General features: G+C 43.5%; 1 protein-coding gene across 1 annotated transcript in view; it reads left to right on the forward strand.

Moving 5' to 3' along the window:
* The first annotated feature begins 242 nt into the window (after positions 1 to 242).
* GPR39 (G protein-coupled receptor 39) overlaps positions 243 to 19,273 on the forward strand; it is a 74,042-nt gene continuing 55,011 nt past the window's right edge. Inside the window, exon 1 of the mRNA XM_048079697.2 lies at positions 243 to 1,659. Within this exon, the coding sequence (XP_047935654.2) occupies positions 792 to 1,659 (868 nt within the window). The 5' untranslated portion in view covers positions 243 to 791. The remainder of the gene's footprint in view (positions 1,660 to 19,273) is intronic.

Below are 19,273 nucleotides of genomic sequence, written 5' to 3' on the forward strand. Positions count from 1 at the left end.
AAGGGAGACAATCAAGTTCAGCTTATCACTTCTGAAGAGATTCATGAAAAACCAGAACCTCCTGTTGACGTAAATGGGTCCATGGCCACGGAAGCTGCACAACAAACACCGCTGCACCAGACGCTGAGATCTTCACTAAAGGAAATGTAAAGTGGTGAAGCATGTTGGTGTCACCACATAGAGAAGTAAAGTATGAACCCTGGTTAATGTTAAACTCATGAGCAGATACTTTCTCTTCAGCGCCTGTGCACACACTCAGCCTCACCCCACCAACCTAACAGGTCTCGGGGAAACACCTCTTTTTGTCCCTGAGAAGGAGCTCTTATTACAGGAAGTGTTTCAGACTTGGGAGTTTCTTTTTTCTTTTCTCTCTAAACGTGCTTTGCTATCAGTACATAGGGATAACCAAGATTTAGGTTAATGGTTAACAGACCAGTGATAACCACATAGAAACTCTGACTTCCTCCTGCTGTGGTCAGGACAGAAAACTGCCTTCACTCACAGAAGAGGCAAGAGCTGAAAGGAGTGCAGTTCACAGCACAAAGGGCTGGAGTACGGCAGCTTTGCTACAGATTGGTAAGAGCTAAGACTTTCTCTCCCACTCAGATTACTGACTCAGCTGCTGCTGCTTACAAAACCCACAGGTGTGTCTAGTTCAGCCACTTTCATTGTACCTGACTGCTCTGACCTCTGCGTCTTGGTGAAGGGGGCAAAGCGAGAAGGATCTATTTTCTGTGATTTTGGACATCAGGGAGGCTCTTCTTCCCTCTTCCTCCTCCCAGGGGCTGCTCATGGAAGGACAGACATCCTCTTCAGACTGTTTTCATCTCATTAACCACACTCATATCCCAGAGTTTGAGGTGTCTCATTGGATCAAGATCACTTTGGCCTCTCTCGACATCTGCATCTTTGTAGCAGGCATCTTGGGCAACAGCATCACCATCAAGGCCACCAAGATCCTGCAGAAGAAAGGCTACCTGCAGAAGGAGGTCACGAACCACATGGTGAGCTTGGCCTGCTCAGACCTGCTGGTCATCCTGCTTGGCATGCCCGTGGAGTTCTTCAGCGCCATCTGGAGCCCTTTTGCCACCCCAAACGGCAATGTGGCTTGCAAGCTCTACTGTTTTCTTTTTGAAGCCTGCAGTTATGCCACCGTGCTGCATGTGGCCACCCTTAGTTTTGAGAGGTACGTGGCTATCTGCCACCCCTTCAAGTTCAAGGCACTCTCCGGACCCCGCACAGTGAAGCTGCTCATCGCCTTTGTCTGGGTGACATCTGTCATCGTGGCTCTGCCCCTGCTCTTTGCCATGGGCACAGAATATCCCCTGGAAATCATCGAGGGCTACCAAAGTAGGATGGGCTGCGTGAAGCCGACTCCCAGGCACCTATTACCGCATGTGAAGGACAACATGACCATCTGTACCAGCCTCTCCTCCAAGTGGCCTGTTTTTCAGGCCAGCATCTTCACTGCCTTTGCTGTGTACATCATAGTGCTGGGGTCTGTCACCTTCATGTGCCGCAGCATGATGAAGACCCTGAAGATCCACAAGAAAGGAACTGTGGCAGTGAAGGGTGAACTAGGACACCAGGAGCAGTACCTAAGGAAAAGTGAGAGCTCAGAGGGCAAGAGCTCCAGGAGACAGATCACTCTATTCCTGGGTAAGAGCCCTGTTCTACTCTGCCTCTCCTCCCCTGCCCCCTTCCCACAAAGGTAGGAAAACCAGAGGCCTGCGTCTTGCCTCACCAAGTTCCCCCGAATGGGGGATGTGTGGTTTGAAACTGGTCCGAGATGGAGAGGCATACTTCTGGTTGCAATGACATATTTAAGAAACCTGATTTCTCTGCATGTTTCTGACTATTTTTTTGTTAGAACAGGTGGGAGGGAAGAGAGAAGAAAAAATCCATTTACTGTCTAATATTTATGTTGCCTGATTATACTGCATGTCTACATGCAGCAATAGTGGTAACAGGATGTTACTGCTTGACCTTTGTGGTAGCAATAGCCACAGCTGCCTGGATATAAAGTAGCTCTACTTGCATGTCTTCCCATTAAATACATGCATATTTAGTAAGGCACTTAATAAGAGGGCAGACTGTCTTGCAAGATCTAAAGCTTGTCCCGCTCTGAAGGCATGTCCCTGTTAACTCGGGATGCTCCCTGAAGTGCACTGATTTAGCTTTGCCGTGGCTGTGTTGCATCCGAGCATTAAGGAAGCTGGGTTGGGCAGCTGATCTGGTCTTGCAAATTGCTGTTGCCCTTTTTGATTTTTTTCCTGGTTTTATTTGAAGGCCTATAACCTTGGAATTATGTTTGATTCTGATCTCTCTCGCCACATTTGTCAGACAAAAACTAATCAAGCTGTCATTTTACCAACTTGGACTCTTTCCAGGCAGTGATCCATGCAGTCTCCACATTTGTTGATGCTCTTAGAGGTACCCTTAATCATGTCCTGGCTGAATTACAGCTAGTTCTTGTTTTGTTGGGTTGCTTAATACGATACTGGGTATAATAAATGAACCATCTTGTGTAGGAATGAACAGCAGACCTAGGATTCCTGTGTTGATTTTTGATCCTCTGCTTGATATTGCAGAGGGGGAGCTGAAACTCGTGGATCTGCCCACTTCTAGAGCTTTATGTAGATGGTGATGACTTGAGAATCCCTTGCTTCCTCAGCTAGTCCTGCTTCTGCCCTGGTCTGGGGCTGGGAAGGGTGCAGGGCAAAGAGTCCAGGGTGCAACCGGCACCTTTTCTGCTGCAGGCGTGGTGGCAACCTGTCAGACGAGGCCTGTGACTCAGGCGTGGGGACAGGCTGGAGCCGTGAGCTGTGCCCGCCGTCACCCTCCAGATGGGAGACGTGACGCTGCAGGCTGCGCGCGGCTCTTCCGCATGCCCAGGGTGCACATCTGAAGAAGAAATCATCTCCTCACACAAGGCATCTATTAGTCAGGGACGAGAGCCCCCGTATCAGGATGATTAAAAGGGCTCTTGATACCCGAGTCCACCAAAAGTACTGACTTCTGGGCTGGAAGCTTAACAGCTGAAGCTAAATGCAGCATGTTGCACAGAGCTGAAAAAGGGATAAGGCTTTGCTCTTTAAGTTAAGTGCTACTGTGGGATCCTTAAATGTCTGTGGATCTCGCTCTCCTTGTAAATTATCACCCACAGCTACATTAAAGTCCAGTTTAAGATCCAAATCCTGTAGCAAGTTCTAGTCAGGTTGAGAGGTGAAGGTAAATTACTGCGGCTTTTCTTCCCCTCCTTGATTATTTTTCTTGCTTGCTGATAGTCTAGTGTGGAATAGTGCAGACCTGTTGCTGCTTGCAGAAGTGTTAAAAAACAAAATAAATGAAAGGACAAGCGGGTTGCTTTATCTTACGGGAATTTGCCGCCGGTATCTGACGCTTTCTCTGCTCTCAGCTTTCTGGAGCCGGTAGACACTTCTGTGAATCCCCTGAAATGATTTCCGTGGCATATTTTAAATGGCTCTTAATATGAGTCTTGCTAATTAACTTGGGTTGGGAAATAAATTAATAAACTGAAGAGGAAGAAACGGTGGCTTGCATCCCTAAGAACAATGCAAAGCAATTTAATTTGGAGATTTCATAAGAGTGATGCTTTAGGGCAGTTTTAACCCAGAAGAAATGAACATATAAATTGTTTACAAATTGCTGAATTTAAATATAGTGATTTAGAAGTCCTCTTTGTTTTTCGTTTAACAGATGGGTCAAATTAAAACAAATATTTGCTCATTTACAACATATTTCACTTTTAATGTGAAATGTAAATGACAGCATACAGCAAGATGTCTTCAAACATCTAACAGCAATAAAAACAATTTAGCATTTTCTTCTTCTTCTAGTTGTTAAAAGTGATAAGTTCTCCAAAACGGAGATTAAATTCATAAATCTCTTGACGATGAGGAAAAGCTAAGTGGAAAGAGACACAAGAAGGAACTGGTGCTTTTTTAGTGTCACGTTATTGTGAGGCACTCGAGAAAATTCATGAAAACAAATTGTAAATGCTGAAAGTGAAAAACTGTGTGCTGTGGGAGGCACTGGTGCTTGCAGGGTGAGCCCTGGCCAGGCTGACACCACAGCTGGGGTGGAGGAGGAGGGGGAAGAGGGGCTAAAAGAGGGGAGCACCATGGTGCTGGGCAGGCTGAGCTCACGAGGGGAAGGGCTTTCTTCCAAGGGGTTGGCTGCAAGGGTCCAGTCCTTTGGTTTAAAGCCTAGAGAGGCTGGCTGGGGCTTTGAGGTCCGTGGTGTAGGGATGTCTGCTCCTGTCGCTGCTGCCCTCACCATGCCCATGGTGGAGAGGAGGGGATGGTGCAGCAGTCATTGTAATTCTGAACCTGGTGATGGAGAGGGAGCACTTCCAGGGGCTGTTCAGCTCGAATTTTGGTGGGTTTGCCCCAGTGGGGGAATACACATTTGTCCCAGTGTTCTGGAAAAAATTAGTTCTGTTTTTATAAACTAGGCTGCGCAGTGCTGCGCTTTCCTGCTTCTTTCCCATTATTACTGTTGGCTTCAAGGATGATATGGTAGTACATGTAAGGCTTTGCTTAATGCTCCTGCTCCTGAAATTGGGCATTTGGGGCTTTGGGTAGCCTGGGGCATGCTTCCTGCAATCTCTGTGCATGTGATTTGTTTGATCATCTTCTGAGTGAGGTGGTAAAACTCCAGTGCCTCCAGTGGGTCGGCCCATCCACACGAGCAGGGCAGATGAGACTGGGTGACACTGTGTGGGTTTTCCATAGCTGTTAAAGCAGCTTTGCTCATGTTGGGACAGCAGATCTTTCTTCTAGGGAAGGGCAACATGGGTCTGGTCGAGTGTGGGCTCTCCTCAACAGCAAGGAAAATATAGCTGAACTTAATTTTTGAGTGGCTCACGGCAGCACTTGATTATAGAAGTTTCTCCACCCCCAGCAGCAGAAACTGAATAGTTACTGTGCTTATGAAAACACTGGGTGGATGGCACTTTGATGAAATGCAAGCTTTTAATAGTATTTAAAGCCTCCTAATTCTCAGCCCACCGTGACGCTCTTGTCTTTCTGCTGGGACTGTGAAGGGCCGGACGGTGAGGAGAGAACTACCCACATGGTCACGGGGTGCTGCTGGGGCCCTCTGGCTGCTCTGGCACCCGAGCTGAGGCACCTGCCACCCCATCAGGGAGCTCGTGACAAAGGGTGGGTTTGGGGACTTCGGCTGGGTCATGGCAAAGAAAGGGAGGGAATATAACAGAAGGGTCCTGCAAAAGGGAGACCCAGCTAGTGCAGTAGTACACTAGTGCTGAAACTATGTCAGTTAAAAATCTTCAGGAATCATTAACTTCGTCGTTAATCTCCAGCAGTCATTAAGGGGAGCGGTGCGGGACAAGGCCCTGTGCAAGCCGCCAGCAGGGCTCACCTCAGCGGCAGCAGGCCCGGGCCAGCCATGTGGGCCTCGGCTACTTCCCTCCTAATCTGGTCACTAATCTAAGACTGCTTTTATGCAAAAGCACCTGCATGGTTTGTCATCAGGCTAGATCTGACTGGCCTGAACTTGTACTCAAAGATGAAGTGAGTTTTGACTGTCCCAGATGGAAAATTTATCACTTCTGAAGCTTCTGTGGTATTTCCCTTGCCAGCTTCAGTTTTGTGCTTCTGCTGAAGGCTTTAATTATTTTGTATAAAGCAGCCTCAGGACTACCACGGTAAATACATTGAGCTTGAAAAGTCCTTTCGTGTTGCTATATGCACTGCTTTTCTTTGTTATGTGCTTACAGCCTGCCCTTTTGGAGCAGCAGATGGGTCTGGCAGCGTGGGGCTGCAAGGCGCTGCAGGTGCTTTGTCGCTTTTCTGCCGGCATCCAGGCACGCTCTTCTGTCTCCTGACCACCACGAGATGTGCAGCCATCCCACCTCTCTCTTCCAGAAGAGGGAAGTATCAGAGTAATCCAGCTGCTATGAAACTGTTGCACAGATCATAACCTGTGGCAGTGCCTCCATTTGAGAAAGGCAGTGTGGTGGCTTTATTTAAATTTTCCTTTTATCTAATGCTTTAGTATGTTTGTCAGGTACACAGAGTGTCAGCTTGAAGATGGTAGCAGTGTTGGTTTCATGTGTTGTGGTATGGTACAGGTAGCTTCTGGTCTGTTTTATGGAGTAAGAGAAATTAGAGGCTTTGCTGAGACTCTGGTGAGTGCCGTTGAAGGAAAGGCAGTCCCTCCCTCTAAATCCAAATAAAATGAGCAAAAGGGAAGGGCTGGAAAAGCAGAGGTGGTGGCTGTTAAAATGATGGTAGGCTATTCTGTAACAACCCCAAATGCCACTATAAACACCATGGACACAACTGAACCTGGCCATAAGCTAAAGACAGATAAAACATTGAGTCAGAAATTAAAAAGATCTCTCAGAACTTGAGCTGGAGCACTGTTTTCTCCCCCTGATATACTACTGCTGGCAGATTAATATTTTGCTCAGAATAAAGGTATTGTGTGTAGAAATAGCCTTTCCAAAGATCACTAAGGAAATGTATTTCGCAAGGCACTTGGCAATTGGATTTTCAGGAGGACAAATTACTTCAAGTACTCTGCAAAAAATACATGGTTGTCATCTAGAGATGACTCAGGCACTGCATAGCTTGACAGTGGTAGGACTTCTGTTACAGGAAAATTAGATGCTTCTTCGTAGGCTGGAAATTGGCTTGGTTTTTTTCCTTACTGAAAAAGGTAAAACTTGGTAGAACAAAAATTGAAAGAATAACCTAATTGATTAGATTCCAGAAGAACTCAGCTCCAGCCCGTGTTCTTTAAACTCAGCTTCATTGACTCCTCTCGGTTCATTTCTTTAATCATTCCACTCAGCTGCCTTTCTTCAGAGACTTTGTTGGAGAGGTGCCTGAAGATAAATATATTGTAGGCTGGATATGATTTTCATCTATGTGTTTTATATGGTGTCTTCATCTATATATTTCCCTGAGCAGGGCTTCGAAGTACTCAAGACAAGCAGGAGACTGCATGCTCTGAAATGAGTAGCAGGGGCTGAGCAGGGGGCATCAAACACCTGGACCCAGAGACCAGGGGCTGACTATTCAGCCGAATGAGACACCCACCCCTGCCACCAGTAAGATTTTTCCTTTAGGTGTTGCTTTCTGGAAAAGAGATCAAAGCAAGGGATTTACTTGGTGGTGTTCAGGAAATTTTGCTTTCCTCTTTTCTGCAAAAGTATTAACCTGGTGTCAACGGCAAAACTAATCAATGCTAGTGAACACTGGTAGCACAAAACCAAAGCTCAGCAATTCAGCAGATGACAATGGAAAGACCGCACTCAGGGATCTCAGCTTCTCGGGGCAATTGTGTACAGCCAGCCTCCTCTGATGAGCTATGGGACTTTTGTTGTTGTTGTTTTTAACAAAACAACACAAAACAACAACAACAAAACATAGCCACAGTAAAATACACTCAAGGCAAACTTCCAAAGTCCAGCTATCTAGATATTTTCCGTTTTTCCACAATGCAATTTAAAAATGAACATAAGCAAAAACAGCATAATTTTCCTCCCTATTGTAGAGAAAGCAATTTATCTACTGCTGCTTTTAACTGGACTCATGTACTAGGAGATTGTGCTTTTGGCTTAAATAGACGGTCTTCATTTCCTCCTACTCAGAGGAATGGCAAAATGGTGCAGAGAGAAAAAGAATGTAAGAATAGGGACTAATTGAGGCCAGTACCCCCAGGGTATTTAAGACTTTTGTAGTTTTAATGGAAAAATCAATGTGTGATTACACTTTGCATTAGAGTACTCAAAAATTGCTTGAAAGTGAAGTCTGCAGCTTTAAAAACAACCTAACCCTGAAAATACTATACTTGGAGAGCCAAATTCACTACCGGTGTAATCCACATCATTCTTCATGTGTGCTGTCCTCGCAGATGCGGTCTCTGTGCACACACAGCTACTGTCTTTGCTTCTGTACACAAGTAGTGGTGAGGATGATGAAAGCTTCACTGGTGCTTAGTGAAAATTGCAGCCATGCTTCTGACTCCCAGCTGATCCTTGCAAGGAAACGGGTATTTCACCTGGTCTGATGGTGAGCTATAGGTGTTGGCATGTTGCTTCAGCCTAGCTCATCCCGTGGCGCACACAGCACGAGCATCTTTCCGCCTCTTTATACTTTACTTTATTTCCATCAAAGTGGAGAAATATAGATGTTGTTCCAGGTATGAAATGAATTGAGGGAGATTGTTCTCAGCTAAAAATCAGCACCCCTACTTTGGGAAACCCTGTCCTATTGATTCTGGTTGACTGCCCTCATTCTTTGGTCAAGAGACTATTTTCTTAAGCATTAATTTTCCACTTTCTGTTTTCTTGCTATCTCTTCTGAGCCAGACACCATCTCAAACACAGATTGCTCTTCAAACTTTCCAGTTTCAGTAAATGAGACTCATTTGTGGCAAGTTCACACATGATTTATTGAAGTCTTCACCTGTGAAAATTAAATGCATTATCTATTCCTCTATTGTTTCATATTCCAATTATACCACATTTCGCAAAATTAAATCTTTTGTTTTCCTAGCTGATGTTAAGACCATTATCTTTAAACAATGATTGCTAGCCCGTGAATTTTAATAGAAGACAACTTTAATATCTGAGCATTTATTAGTAATGTGAAGCTTTCAATACTACATAACTTCTTGATTTCCTAAGGGCAAAACTTGTATTAGAAACAGAACCAATGAACTGCCAACCAACAGGTTAAAGATTATTTTTGTCTCTTTCATTGTTACAAGTGAGTTCCTAAGCCTATAATTTCACTGGATAGGTAGAACAGTTGAAAAACGAACAAGATGGAATTTCCACAGAAGATAAACAGTTAAGACTTATGGTTGGCACATGTTGTAGCACCTTCTTCACCTTTTTTGAGGGCATTGTAAGCAAGTTTGTACTGCTAGATGTCAGATGTAAGTGAGAAAGCAGTTATCTTCTGAACTCCGTTGCAGATGTATGAGTAATATCAAGGTCAAACCATTATGGATTAAATGAGTTTGCCAAAAGCCTCTTAATTGTATAAATACTAACTTGTAAGGAATGGTGAAACTGAGAAAGAGGTCCAGTATTGTTATGAGCTAACTTTCCCTTGCTTCTCCTTAAGCTGTTTCCATGCCCGTGGTTGTTACGTTTAATTGTCTCTTAAAAGCACTTAGCATATTTGTTTCTATGAATTTTTAAAGAAGGTATTCAGGTTGGAAGTACAGTTTATGGGGTTAGAGTTGAGGGTCTCTCTGAAACCAGCTGTCTGCTTGTTAGGGAGACGTACAGAGGGAGAGAGAGTTGTATGAGCACTCAAAAAACACTTGACATCCACCTGCAAACAGGTGCACATACATAATAATTACCAGGAAACTCAATTATACTCATGTGTGTAAAGAACCCCAGACACAGAGGTGTATTAGAGAAGACAAAATTGCTTAGCTATCCATACCAGTCCTCACCCAGCATAAATGGCTTTCTCTCCTCGTGTTTTATTAGGTAGCATCTGCGCAGGTATTCAGGCAGCCCTTCTGCTCCAATCTCTCGTTGAACCCCGCAAAAGAGCTTCTCAGATATAGCCCTTTTCAGAGGAGAGACTAAATATTTTGTCCCTATTCATATAATATTTCTGCAAGGCTGCTTTGTTTTTACTCTTCCATATAATATTGCCAGGTTGCTTTTTGTTGAGTGCAATGATTGTCTCGTGTAGCTCAAGGACGGGCTGCCTTCGGTTCACTCTTGTTTTGGTGCTATATCTAACAGGGTGCTGCTGAAGGTGATTTTGATTTGAAGGAATGTTAGGAGACTCTCCTGATTGCTCCTTCCTAGAAAAATCCATGGAGTCCAGTATATGTGTACCCTTTAAAGTACAGCAACTACAATTATTCCAGCACTTCTTCCATGAAGTGTAAAATCTGAATTGTGGAATTAACTGTTGTGGAGACCAAATGTAAAAGTGGGCTCCAAAATGGATTAAATATAACCTTGAAGGATAGTGCTGTCAAGAACAAGATACAGTCTCTACTTTGGAAGGTCCTCATGGTGGTGAGTGCCAGAAACTTGGTGTGAATACTACAGGAAAATCCCTCTTGCTTGTTCCTTCTCCCACAGGTGCCAATGTGGGATTATCACAAAGAGAAAGGAGTTGCCAGATGACTGCTAGGTCTGTCCAAGTATGACTGCTCTGAACTTTCTGTATTATGTCAAAATAGGCAATTAATCAGGGGCTGCCTTCAGACAGGAAGAAGAACATATGCTTTTTAAGGTGGTGGAAAAAGGTGTTTGGCTGAACAAGAAAAAATTAAAACGCTCTCTCTAAAACTTTGGTTATTGAAAGGTCATTTTTCCTATACACTCCTAAACCATAAACCTGTAAAGAAAAAAATTTATACATTACTGGGGTGCATTTATTTTTAATCTAGAGGAGTCAAAATGTGTCTCTTTTGATCAGCTCCAGTATTTGCTGAATTTTTTCTTCCTGTGCCTCACATTATGTCTCTGCAGTAAAGAAAACTTTTGGGCTCTCCTGATTTCGAAAAGGAAAATGAACTTAAATTTGTCCCTTAAAGGCATTAAGAATGAAGGTGTTCAAGAACCGAATCTCAAGGGAATGCTTAAGATAGCTGTAGAAGAAAAGCTCTTGAAGCTGCTATAACTGGGCCAACGATCAGAATTAAGCCTTTAAGGTACCGAAAGATTGCAGTACCTCAGCAATAACGTACAGAGAGATTCAAACAGTCTTTGTTGTGGGTGCAACTTCAACATGGCACATTTCTGACCATTAGATAAGAACTAACGTCGTATGGTGAAGGACAAAGTCAAAGGAGAGTCTGCTGGTCAAGTGGAATTGTTTGCCCTTGCCCTGTCGATAGTGACAGCCTTCTGACTCTGTCACGAGCTCATTCAACAGGTCAGAAACTCAGGTCTGAAATGGCTGGATTGGGTTGTGTCAGAGGTGTTCAAAAGATGGTATCTGAGTAATCTTTTTGTCATGAAAGCCTGAATACTTAAATTCTAGTGGTAATAACAATGATACCAACTCCTGCCTAGATTTGTAAAGGCTTCTGTTGGTATTTGCAGGCCTACACATACCTTTGAAAACTCGGACATTGATTCTAGGGCAGGAACTTTGCTACTGAGGTGTAATGGGTTAAAATATGTTCTTGTTTAAACTTGAACTTTTGACAAAACGTGATGTCTAACTACCCGCATCGAGGCTGGAGAACAGGGCTACTAAGGTGACTGGGGAATGTGGAGATGAACCTTAATGGAAGCTAAAATTAGGTTATCTTGTTTAATGTAGCAAAACTAAGAATATGTCTGGCTTTGAGTTGTCTGTAAGAACATTGGGGCAGTGAGTACTGAGGAAAGAGGAAAATCTGGTTTGTACCCTGATCTGAAAATCTTGCAAAACTGACTCAGAACAGCCATCAGTGGAGTTACTCCAGGACAATCAGTCTGATCTCTTGGTGCAACCAGTTAAGCGTAGCAGTCTTGCTGTGCACCTTCAGAAACAGCTCAGGGCTGCCCGGCCTGTTAAGGTTAGACCTTATGTCAAGGAGTTTGCAGTCACCCTTGTCTCAGCTGTGGAGCCAGGGACCTTCCCTCCAGCATGCACGAGTCTTCCCCTCCAGCTTAGAGACTGTCTCAAAGTCATAGTACCCTTGATTAACTTTGAATTTATAGAGCTTTAAATCCATGCTGAGTATGGATTTGCTAATTTGGTCTATAAGGAGAATAACCTGCAATAGAACGGCTGGAAGAGAGAGTTCTGAAACTGCAGTCTGCTCGTCTGGTGAGTACGAGGGGCCATCGGAGCTGCCTCTGAGCAAAGCCAGAGCAGATCTCACCTCTCTGTCCCTGTGGAGGTTTGGGACTGTGTACCTCGTCTCTCTTTCAATGCTTCTCTTGTGCCCTTTCTTAAAGGACTTTCCCCACCTGGTGTACTTGGAGGCAGCCGTGGGAGTTCACTGTTAAAAGTGAATGTCTGGAGACAGGAACTTTCCATTGTCGTGATTCCCTTCACTTTTCCTGTTCCCACTTATATGCACGTCTGCTGAATTCTAAGAAGCTTTTTGATAGCAACTTGAAATTCAAATGTCCCTTTTCTTTTTGTCTTCTAGTCCAAGCCAACATTTAAATGCATTCCTTTCTATTATAAAGAGCATATTGACAATTTAGGAAACATTGTCCTGCAGTACAAATGCTCTGATATTACAAAATATTACCATGTTCTCTGCATTGATCTAAATGATGGCGTTGGCACAAGAACTAATAGGTCTACAGGGGCCATGAATGAGTACAGACAGAAATGAGAAAATTTCTAATCATGAGAAGGACATGTTCAGGGACAACCTTCCAACTGGAGAGCTGGACCAAACTAGTTCAGTTTCTGGGGCAGAGAACATGCTGATTTCTGCAAGTCTGTGGTTTGGATGCCCATGCCAGGAGTTAAGGGATGTCTGGTCGTGAAGCCCAGGCCTCCGGTGGGTTGGAAGGAGGAGGTTATGTTTGTCACTCCTTGGTGTGGCACTGCGTGACTCAGCATCCTGCTTTAGGAAGGTGCTGGACTTGGAAAGGTGCAGCAAGCAAATGTTCATAAGGTAAACATTTTCTTGGCAAATACCTGCTGGCAAAAGCAGACTTTCAGAAATCTGGCCTGGGACCACACAGCCCGGTGCACACATGGGTTCCTGTTGTAAATGAAGGATCCATTTCTTGTGTGTTGGGGTTTCTGAGTATCAGGACATCACCTTTGCTTTCCTCCCCTGGCTGCCCGCAGGCCCTCTGTACCAGCCTGCCTCAATACCCTCCTCCACCACCAGCGTGCCCGTTAGTCCCTGTGTGCCTGATGACTGGCATTCGAAAACCTGCCTCCGAGTGCCTTTCTCCGAGAGAGAATTGCTTTAACCTTATCAAATGGAAGTGAAATTTAAAATGACTTCACGTTTATTTACTGACAGGCAGGAATGTCCTCTAAATTGACTGTCACAGCACGAACGCAGTGCGGCAGGACCGAATCATAACCTCTTGTTGGCCTTCAATCAGTGTTAAATTTGGGGAGTGGGGATATTATTTCGGCCTCCCTGGATGTACGGATAGCATTCTCATTTTGAAGTTTTATACAACGAAGTTATATTTGATATTTGCATAATTCAAATAGATGAAATCCTCAAACAGGCACAGAAGACTTGATTTCATTAACTTGGGATGCAGCCATTCCCATCTCTCATGCATATGGCAAATACCTTTCCTGTAAGTATACTTTAAAGATTCATTTCTTTCTCTAATCAAGTGGTGAAATCCTACCCACGGGAACCAGAATTGATTTCTTTTCCCTTCAGACTGAATGGCACAGACCTTATTTGGGTTAACTTTTGTCGTGAAAGGTAAGGTTAACCCTTCTGTGTGCCGAGAATCAGCCAGTTGAGTTCCCGTTTGCTGCTCCAACACCCTGCAAATGTGCACGGTGCAGTTGTCCTGCAAATGTGCACGGTGCAGTTGTCCTGCAAATGTAGCTGTCAGCTCCGCTAAGCTCAGAGATGCTCTGCCTATTCTCGGCAAGGGCCTATTTTCACTGAAAGCCTGGCCATGTAAGCTGGTTTTTAAATTTCCTCCTGGGCTTCGAATGCTGTAATTGATCACGTTTATTTTGGTTTTAGCCTTTAACGATCAAGGTGAGGAATTGCTCCCAAATCAGTTAAGATGTTAGGAGGAAGGCAGCTTCTCCGTGCCACGTGGATGGTGCCAAGGAATCACAACAGGCTCTTGCAAGCCTTCCTCAAAGCATGATGTTTTCTGGTAGGAAATGGAAATCGGGCAGAAATGCTCCTTTCTTGGAGCTGGCACCTGTGCCTTGCTGTCTGTGGGGGACCTACTGGGGCATGGGAGAGGTCCACTGCATTAATGCAATTTAATAGACATCGGTGGAGAATTAAAGCAATTTCACTTTAGGTATCGGATGTTGCTCCAGGTAGTCTTGAGGAATGGTCCTGCATGCTGTGTAGTCTGAGCCCATGGCTGGGACTCCTATTCGTAGCAGCACCGAGGTGAATTTCCCTTCTCTTTACTACCGAGTTGCCCAAATACATTTGTATGCTGTTTTCTTGTTCACCTTCTTGGTAATGGAGTTCTGCATTTTGTTTTCTATCTTTCAGATACATCACTTTTCACTTCAATTGTCTTATATTAGTTGAAACTGATAACCTGACACTTTGGCTGCTCTGCTTCTCTGAAACATTTCCCAGTGCTTTTACTGAGATCAGGATGCTCTGCTACACTCTTACAGGGAGCTGCTTAAAAAAAAAAAATAGGGGGAGGGGGAGATGAGGAAAAATATATTCTTTCTTGGTAATTTGGGAGGCTTAATTTTCTACTTCTTGTCTTAGAACACAAAGTAGTCACTGGGGAGGGTTTTCTTTCCTGTGTTATTAGTGAATTTATGGTGTGCTTTCTGCCTCTCCTGCCTGCCAGCCTGCCATGTAAAAGACAGCAGTAGAAGGTCAGCTGCATTGAACACCTCAAGAAAAGCCAGGATGCCCTGGGTTTCCCTCCTGTATTAAAGGAAGAATTTATGCTGTAATTGATAGTAATTGGTAAACTCTCCGTTAAATGTATACACGCTTTGGTATTTGAGCTCTAAAATTCCTGTTGTGGGGATGCAGTGGTCAGGAAGCACTGACCCTGCTCTGGTGTTTCAGTTCCCACATCAGGTGTCAGCTGCCTTTCACAAACAAGTTTATAAGCTCAGCACTGTTGTTCCTGAGCAGTTTTGATTGGTCTGACTTTACTGCTTTGTTCAGTGAAACTCTGCACTGCTGGGCACACAAGGGCCGTCATGCAGAGATTTTCAGCTCAGCCTAAGGAAGCAGTGCCCTGTTTCTGCTTTTCTGGGGTTCCTGTGGCACCAAAAGTGGGCCTTTTTGACAGCAGGGAATGCTGAAATGGTCTAACCATTCTCACCAAAAGATTCATCCTGTCTCAAGGCATGTTCCTCATGCTGGGCAGCTTCCTCACACTTGGGAGGTAGCAGCCCAGAGCCCCTCGGTTGGCACCATGTTGCATTTTGCAAGAAAAGCAGCCCAAAATAACACGGCCTGACACAATGTCTTCCCCTTCTTGTATCTGGAATTTCTGGTAGTTTTGTTTGATTTTTGTGGGGCTCTTTTTGGATTGTTGGTTTGTTTGTTGTAATCTTTGAGCAGGCTGAGCTCAAGGGGACCCCAGCTCCCACACGGAGTAGCCACATTTTGGAAAAAGCCTCATTCAGCAGAAGCCCCAGGAGCCTAGACAGGCACATGTTGTGTGTTGGGGTGCACAGGAGATCAATGCACTGAATTCAGGAGGACCTAGAAGCACTTTGGACCTTTGGTATCAAAAATCTTGTTAACAAGCCCCTGAACTCTGACTTTAAAATCATTTCAGACCAGGAATCATTGCCACTTTACACCACAGTTTTCAAATCTTTTATCTTTTGAAGTAACACTGAGAAAGTCAGTGTCCCCAGGGTTCAAATCTTATTTATTTAATTTTCCTATTATTTCAGTACTTCAACAGTTAAGATAATTTTTGCTCAATATGTTTTTGGGGAGAATATTTAGAAGCCTAAAAAAATATATTTAAAGTGAAACATAATCCTTTTGATCCAAGGACTGGTGTTCTGTAGGAGAAATTAAAAAAAAAATCTCATGATAACCCCTCTGCTTTCCTAAAATAGAAAACCTGCATAGTTAATGAATATAAATGAATGTACATTCACTTCCTTTTTTTTGAGGTTACTAAAGCTGATTAACATTAGGTACCACAATTTATTTAAAGCAGTTGAGTAATTATTCTGCTTCCTATCCCATGAACACGCAACTTATTTATTACTGAGGTTGTTTTTTTTTTCTTTAAGTGTATCCTTGAAATCACATTGGGGACATATCTTTGTCATCATCAGAGTTTTAAAATAAGTATTTTACAGTAAGTAATTTTTGGTACACAAGCAAAGAAGAAAAATTGGGCAATGCATTGAAATTCAATGAACTGTGATGAATTGTCTTACAGGAAAGGACCTGAAAGGCTCAGGAATGAAATAATATATTGACAATTTGGGGTTACACAAGTAGAATTCAATATTCAGCATAATTAAATTAGAAATTGATAGCTTCAGCAAAACAAAACAGTTCTTCATATAAAATCCAAAAGAGGTGAAGCATCTCTGCTTTATTGCTACGCTGTGTGGGTCAAGGTGCTTCGGCTGAGAGCTGTTTTCCAGCAGATCATCGTGAAGCAACTTCTATGTGTTGGCCCTTCCTGTTATCTCAGCCGAGTGTCGATTTCTTCTCTGCTTTCTGGGCTGCCATAGGTTCTCCTGTGTTGCTAGTCATGCCAAGCAGGTTAAGTCCCTCTGTCTAGGTCGATCTTTCCTAAAACTGCATGCATCCATCCTTGGGACCAAGAAAGAGAGAGAAGCGAGCAGATGCCAGATGCATTTGGAGGTGGCCAAGAGCTGTGCAGTTGTGGAGATTTTGCAGGTTTTTTCCTTGTTGCCCCTTTTGTTAACTTTTAGAAGTTGGCCGTTGAACAAAAATGCCTTTAACCTGGTTAAAAGTTGCTCTCTAATTTGCCACGCTTGGTAATTTTCTGTAAGAACATATAAAATTGTGCATGAAGGAAAAGAAATACCAAGATTCTTAAATACAATATTACTGTTTTAAACATAATAACAGCACTTCATAGTAACTATCACTTCAGTACAAAAACCGAAAGTATTTGAGGTTTAATGACTAATCACAGACACCTCTAGCCAAAATAAAATCAATGTGAGCACTGTAACAGAACGGAGAGTTTCAGTATTAGGTCTGCGTCCCACAGGAACACATGCACAGCTCTCATTAATATTTGCAGGTTCTGTGCATGCGCCTGTGGAGGAGCATACACCACGCTAAAACAAGCTGGGGAAAAATCAAAAATAATCTGCTCTGGAAGTTTCCCCACCAAAGCACTTGAACCTCCTCTAAGGAGAATTATGGGACAGAGAAAAGTTCTGTAGCTGGTGAACTTTATGGCAAAGTTGCATTTCACCCTCAGATCAGTTGTAAAAAAAACAATTTAAAATAAATCTTCCACGTGCTGCAGATGTACAGTCAATTCATGAATAAAACGTAATTCTGCGAGTAACCTATTTATGGCCATAATACAAGTTTAAAAAATCCAGAGCAACTGGATGCTGCTCATTTAAAGTCACCAGCTTATGCTGGAAGCAATGATATCGAGTAACCTGTCGTGGCTTAGCAGAGGCAGTACTGATCTATACAAACGCAGGCACTTCAGTGACATATCTTGTAATTTCTCTCTTACATGGTAGTATTTTGGAGCCCGATGTGAGACCAGGGGCCCATTGTATTATGCAGTGTACAGATAAGAAGAAAGCAAGCATCCCTGCCTATGAAAACATATAAAATCTCTGTACTTAAAACCGGAAAGAATGGTGAAAAGGAAACTGCACGTACAATTGATCTGCTCTAGCTTTTAACAATACAGTTATTGCATTAAGGGCATGTATTAAATATTTTGAAACTAAATGAGAAATGTTTATTTACTGAAGAAACGTGGCCCAGCTTCTTCTGAGAAGTACAGATGATGTGCTACAACTGTGTAGCATGTTCAGTTTTTGTTCTGTTTTGCATTTTCTGTGGCTGCAGATGCAAGAACCTGTTTTAAAAACAATTATTTTTCTTTGGAGAGTTCACCATTATCAGGTGCTCTGACATGTATTGCATTTTTCAAGATATTCATCAGTAGATGCAAATAGGCTTTGTTTCCATGAAGAAACCTCCTTAATTTGCAGTGAGGCTCTGAAATGCAGCCTGGTTGTATTTCTCTCATGGCAGTGTTTGAAAACCTCATCTCTCCCTGGGCTGCATTTGAACCCTCTTTGTTTTGCCCTCCTAGAAAACCTGCTTTCAACAATTCCTCTCTCTCCCTCTCATTTGAGCATGGAGATGTTGGGAGGGGTTTTTTTTAATTCATTTTGAGCCAGGTCCAACGCAATGGCTTTATAGTGTCTCTGGTTTGTCCTTGATAGGCAGCTGTATTTCCAAATGGACTGACTACAGCTCTCGTGGGTGTCTCTTTTGTCTGACGGCATCTTGGGGTAACCCTGGGAGAAGCCTGCGGGCTTGTTTGTTCCTAGCCCTGGGCACTCAGACACGTTGGAGCATTAAATGTCTGTGCTTTATGCGTTTAGGATGGCAGGCTTCCCATGATGCGTAGGGGGTAGGCTTATAATTTATAATAAATTTCCAGTTTGATGTGCAAAAGAATTATATGGAGTGTAGAAAAATTAAGAGAGCAGTGAAACCGTACAGTTTAATTCCGGCGCACATCACTCCGCAGGAACAGCCATTTGTGTGAGTGATGCGGGTGTCACCGTAACGCTCGCTGTGCAACCAAATATTTTGGACTTTTCGGAAGAGCAGCATTTGATGGTAATAGTGCAGGTTTTCCAGGCCAGTAATATCAAGATGTGAAGAAATGAAGCTGAAACCTCTCCTTCCTTTCCCCTTCTTCCCTCCACCACTATGCCTGCTGTAGGTCAATCAGCAATGAACAAACGTGCAGGATCTCTGAAACGGAGAAATGTGTGCAGTTTACTACCAGCACTTGATTTGAGACCGCATGTGAGTAATTAACCAGTTTTTTGGAGGCTGATCTTCCTTTTGCCCTACCAGCAATCCCTTTCTCCTCAGCTGGCTCAACAGCAGCTTGTGAAGAAATTGCTTTGAAGCCTTCTTTCCTCGAGTCTCTCTCCCGCCTTTAATTTGGTAGTTTATATGTGGAAAATATGATTATATAGGCTGTGATTTGACAGAGGATGTTTTCCCCTTGAATGCCCGTAAGACCAGAAGTGATTGCGAAGTGACTACTGCTTTATGCTTCGAAGACAACTTCCTCTTTGTAGCTTATAAAATCCTATAAGCCAGGAATGTCTTATGTTCATAAAATCTATAGCTCCCTCTTGCATCCTAGCCGTAATAGGTTTTTTACGGCTCTTGTGCTCTTCCTCAAGCGGACAGGACAGTCGCCCAAAAACAAGCACCGAATCTGCATAGCTTGATTGAGGAAGAACTAATAATTGTCTTGTTCTGGAACCTGGCCTAGTAGGGCTTTTTAATTCTCTGGTTGGAGAAGGCAGTGGCAGCTTCATAAAGCCATATTACTTGCTAACTGTTACAGATGAAGATAATCTAAAACACAGGAACTATTAATAACGGAAAGCAC

The sequence above is a fragment of the Anser cygnoides genome, chromosome 6 (assembly GCF_040182565.1).
Source record: "Anser cygnoides isolate HZ-2024a breed goose chromosome 6, Taihu_goose_T2T_genome, whole genome shotgun sequence".
NCBI lineage: Eukaryota > Metazoa > Chordata > Aves > Anseriformes > Anatidae > Anser > Anser cygnoides.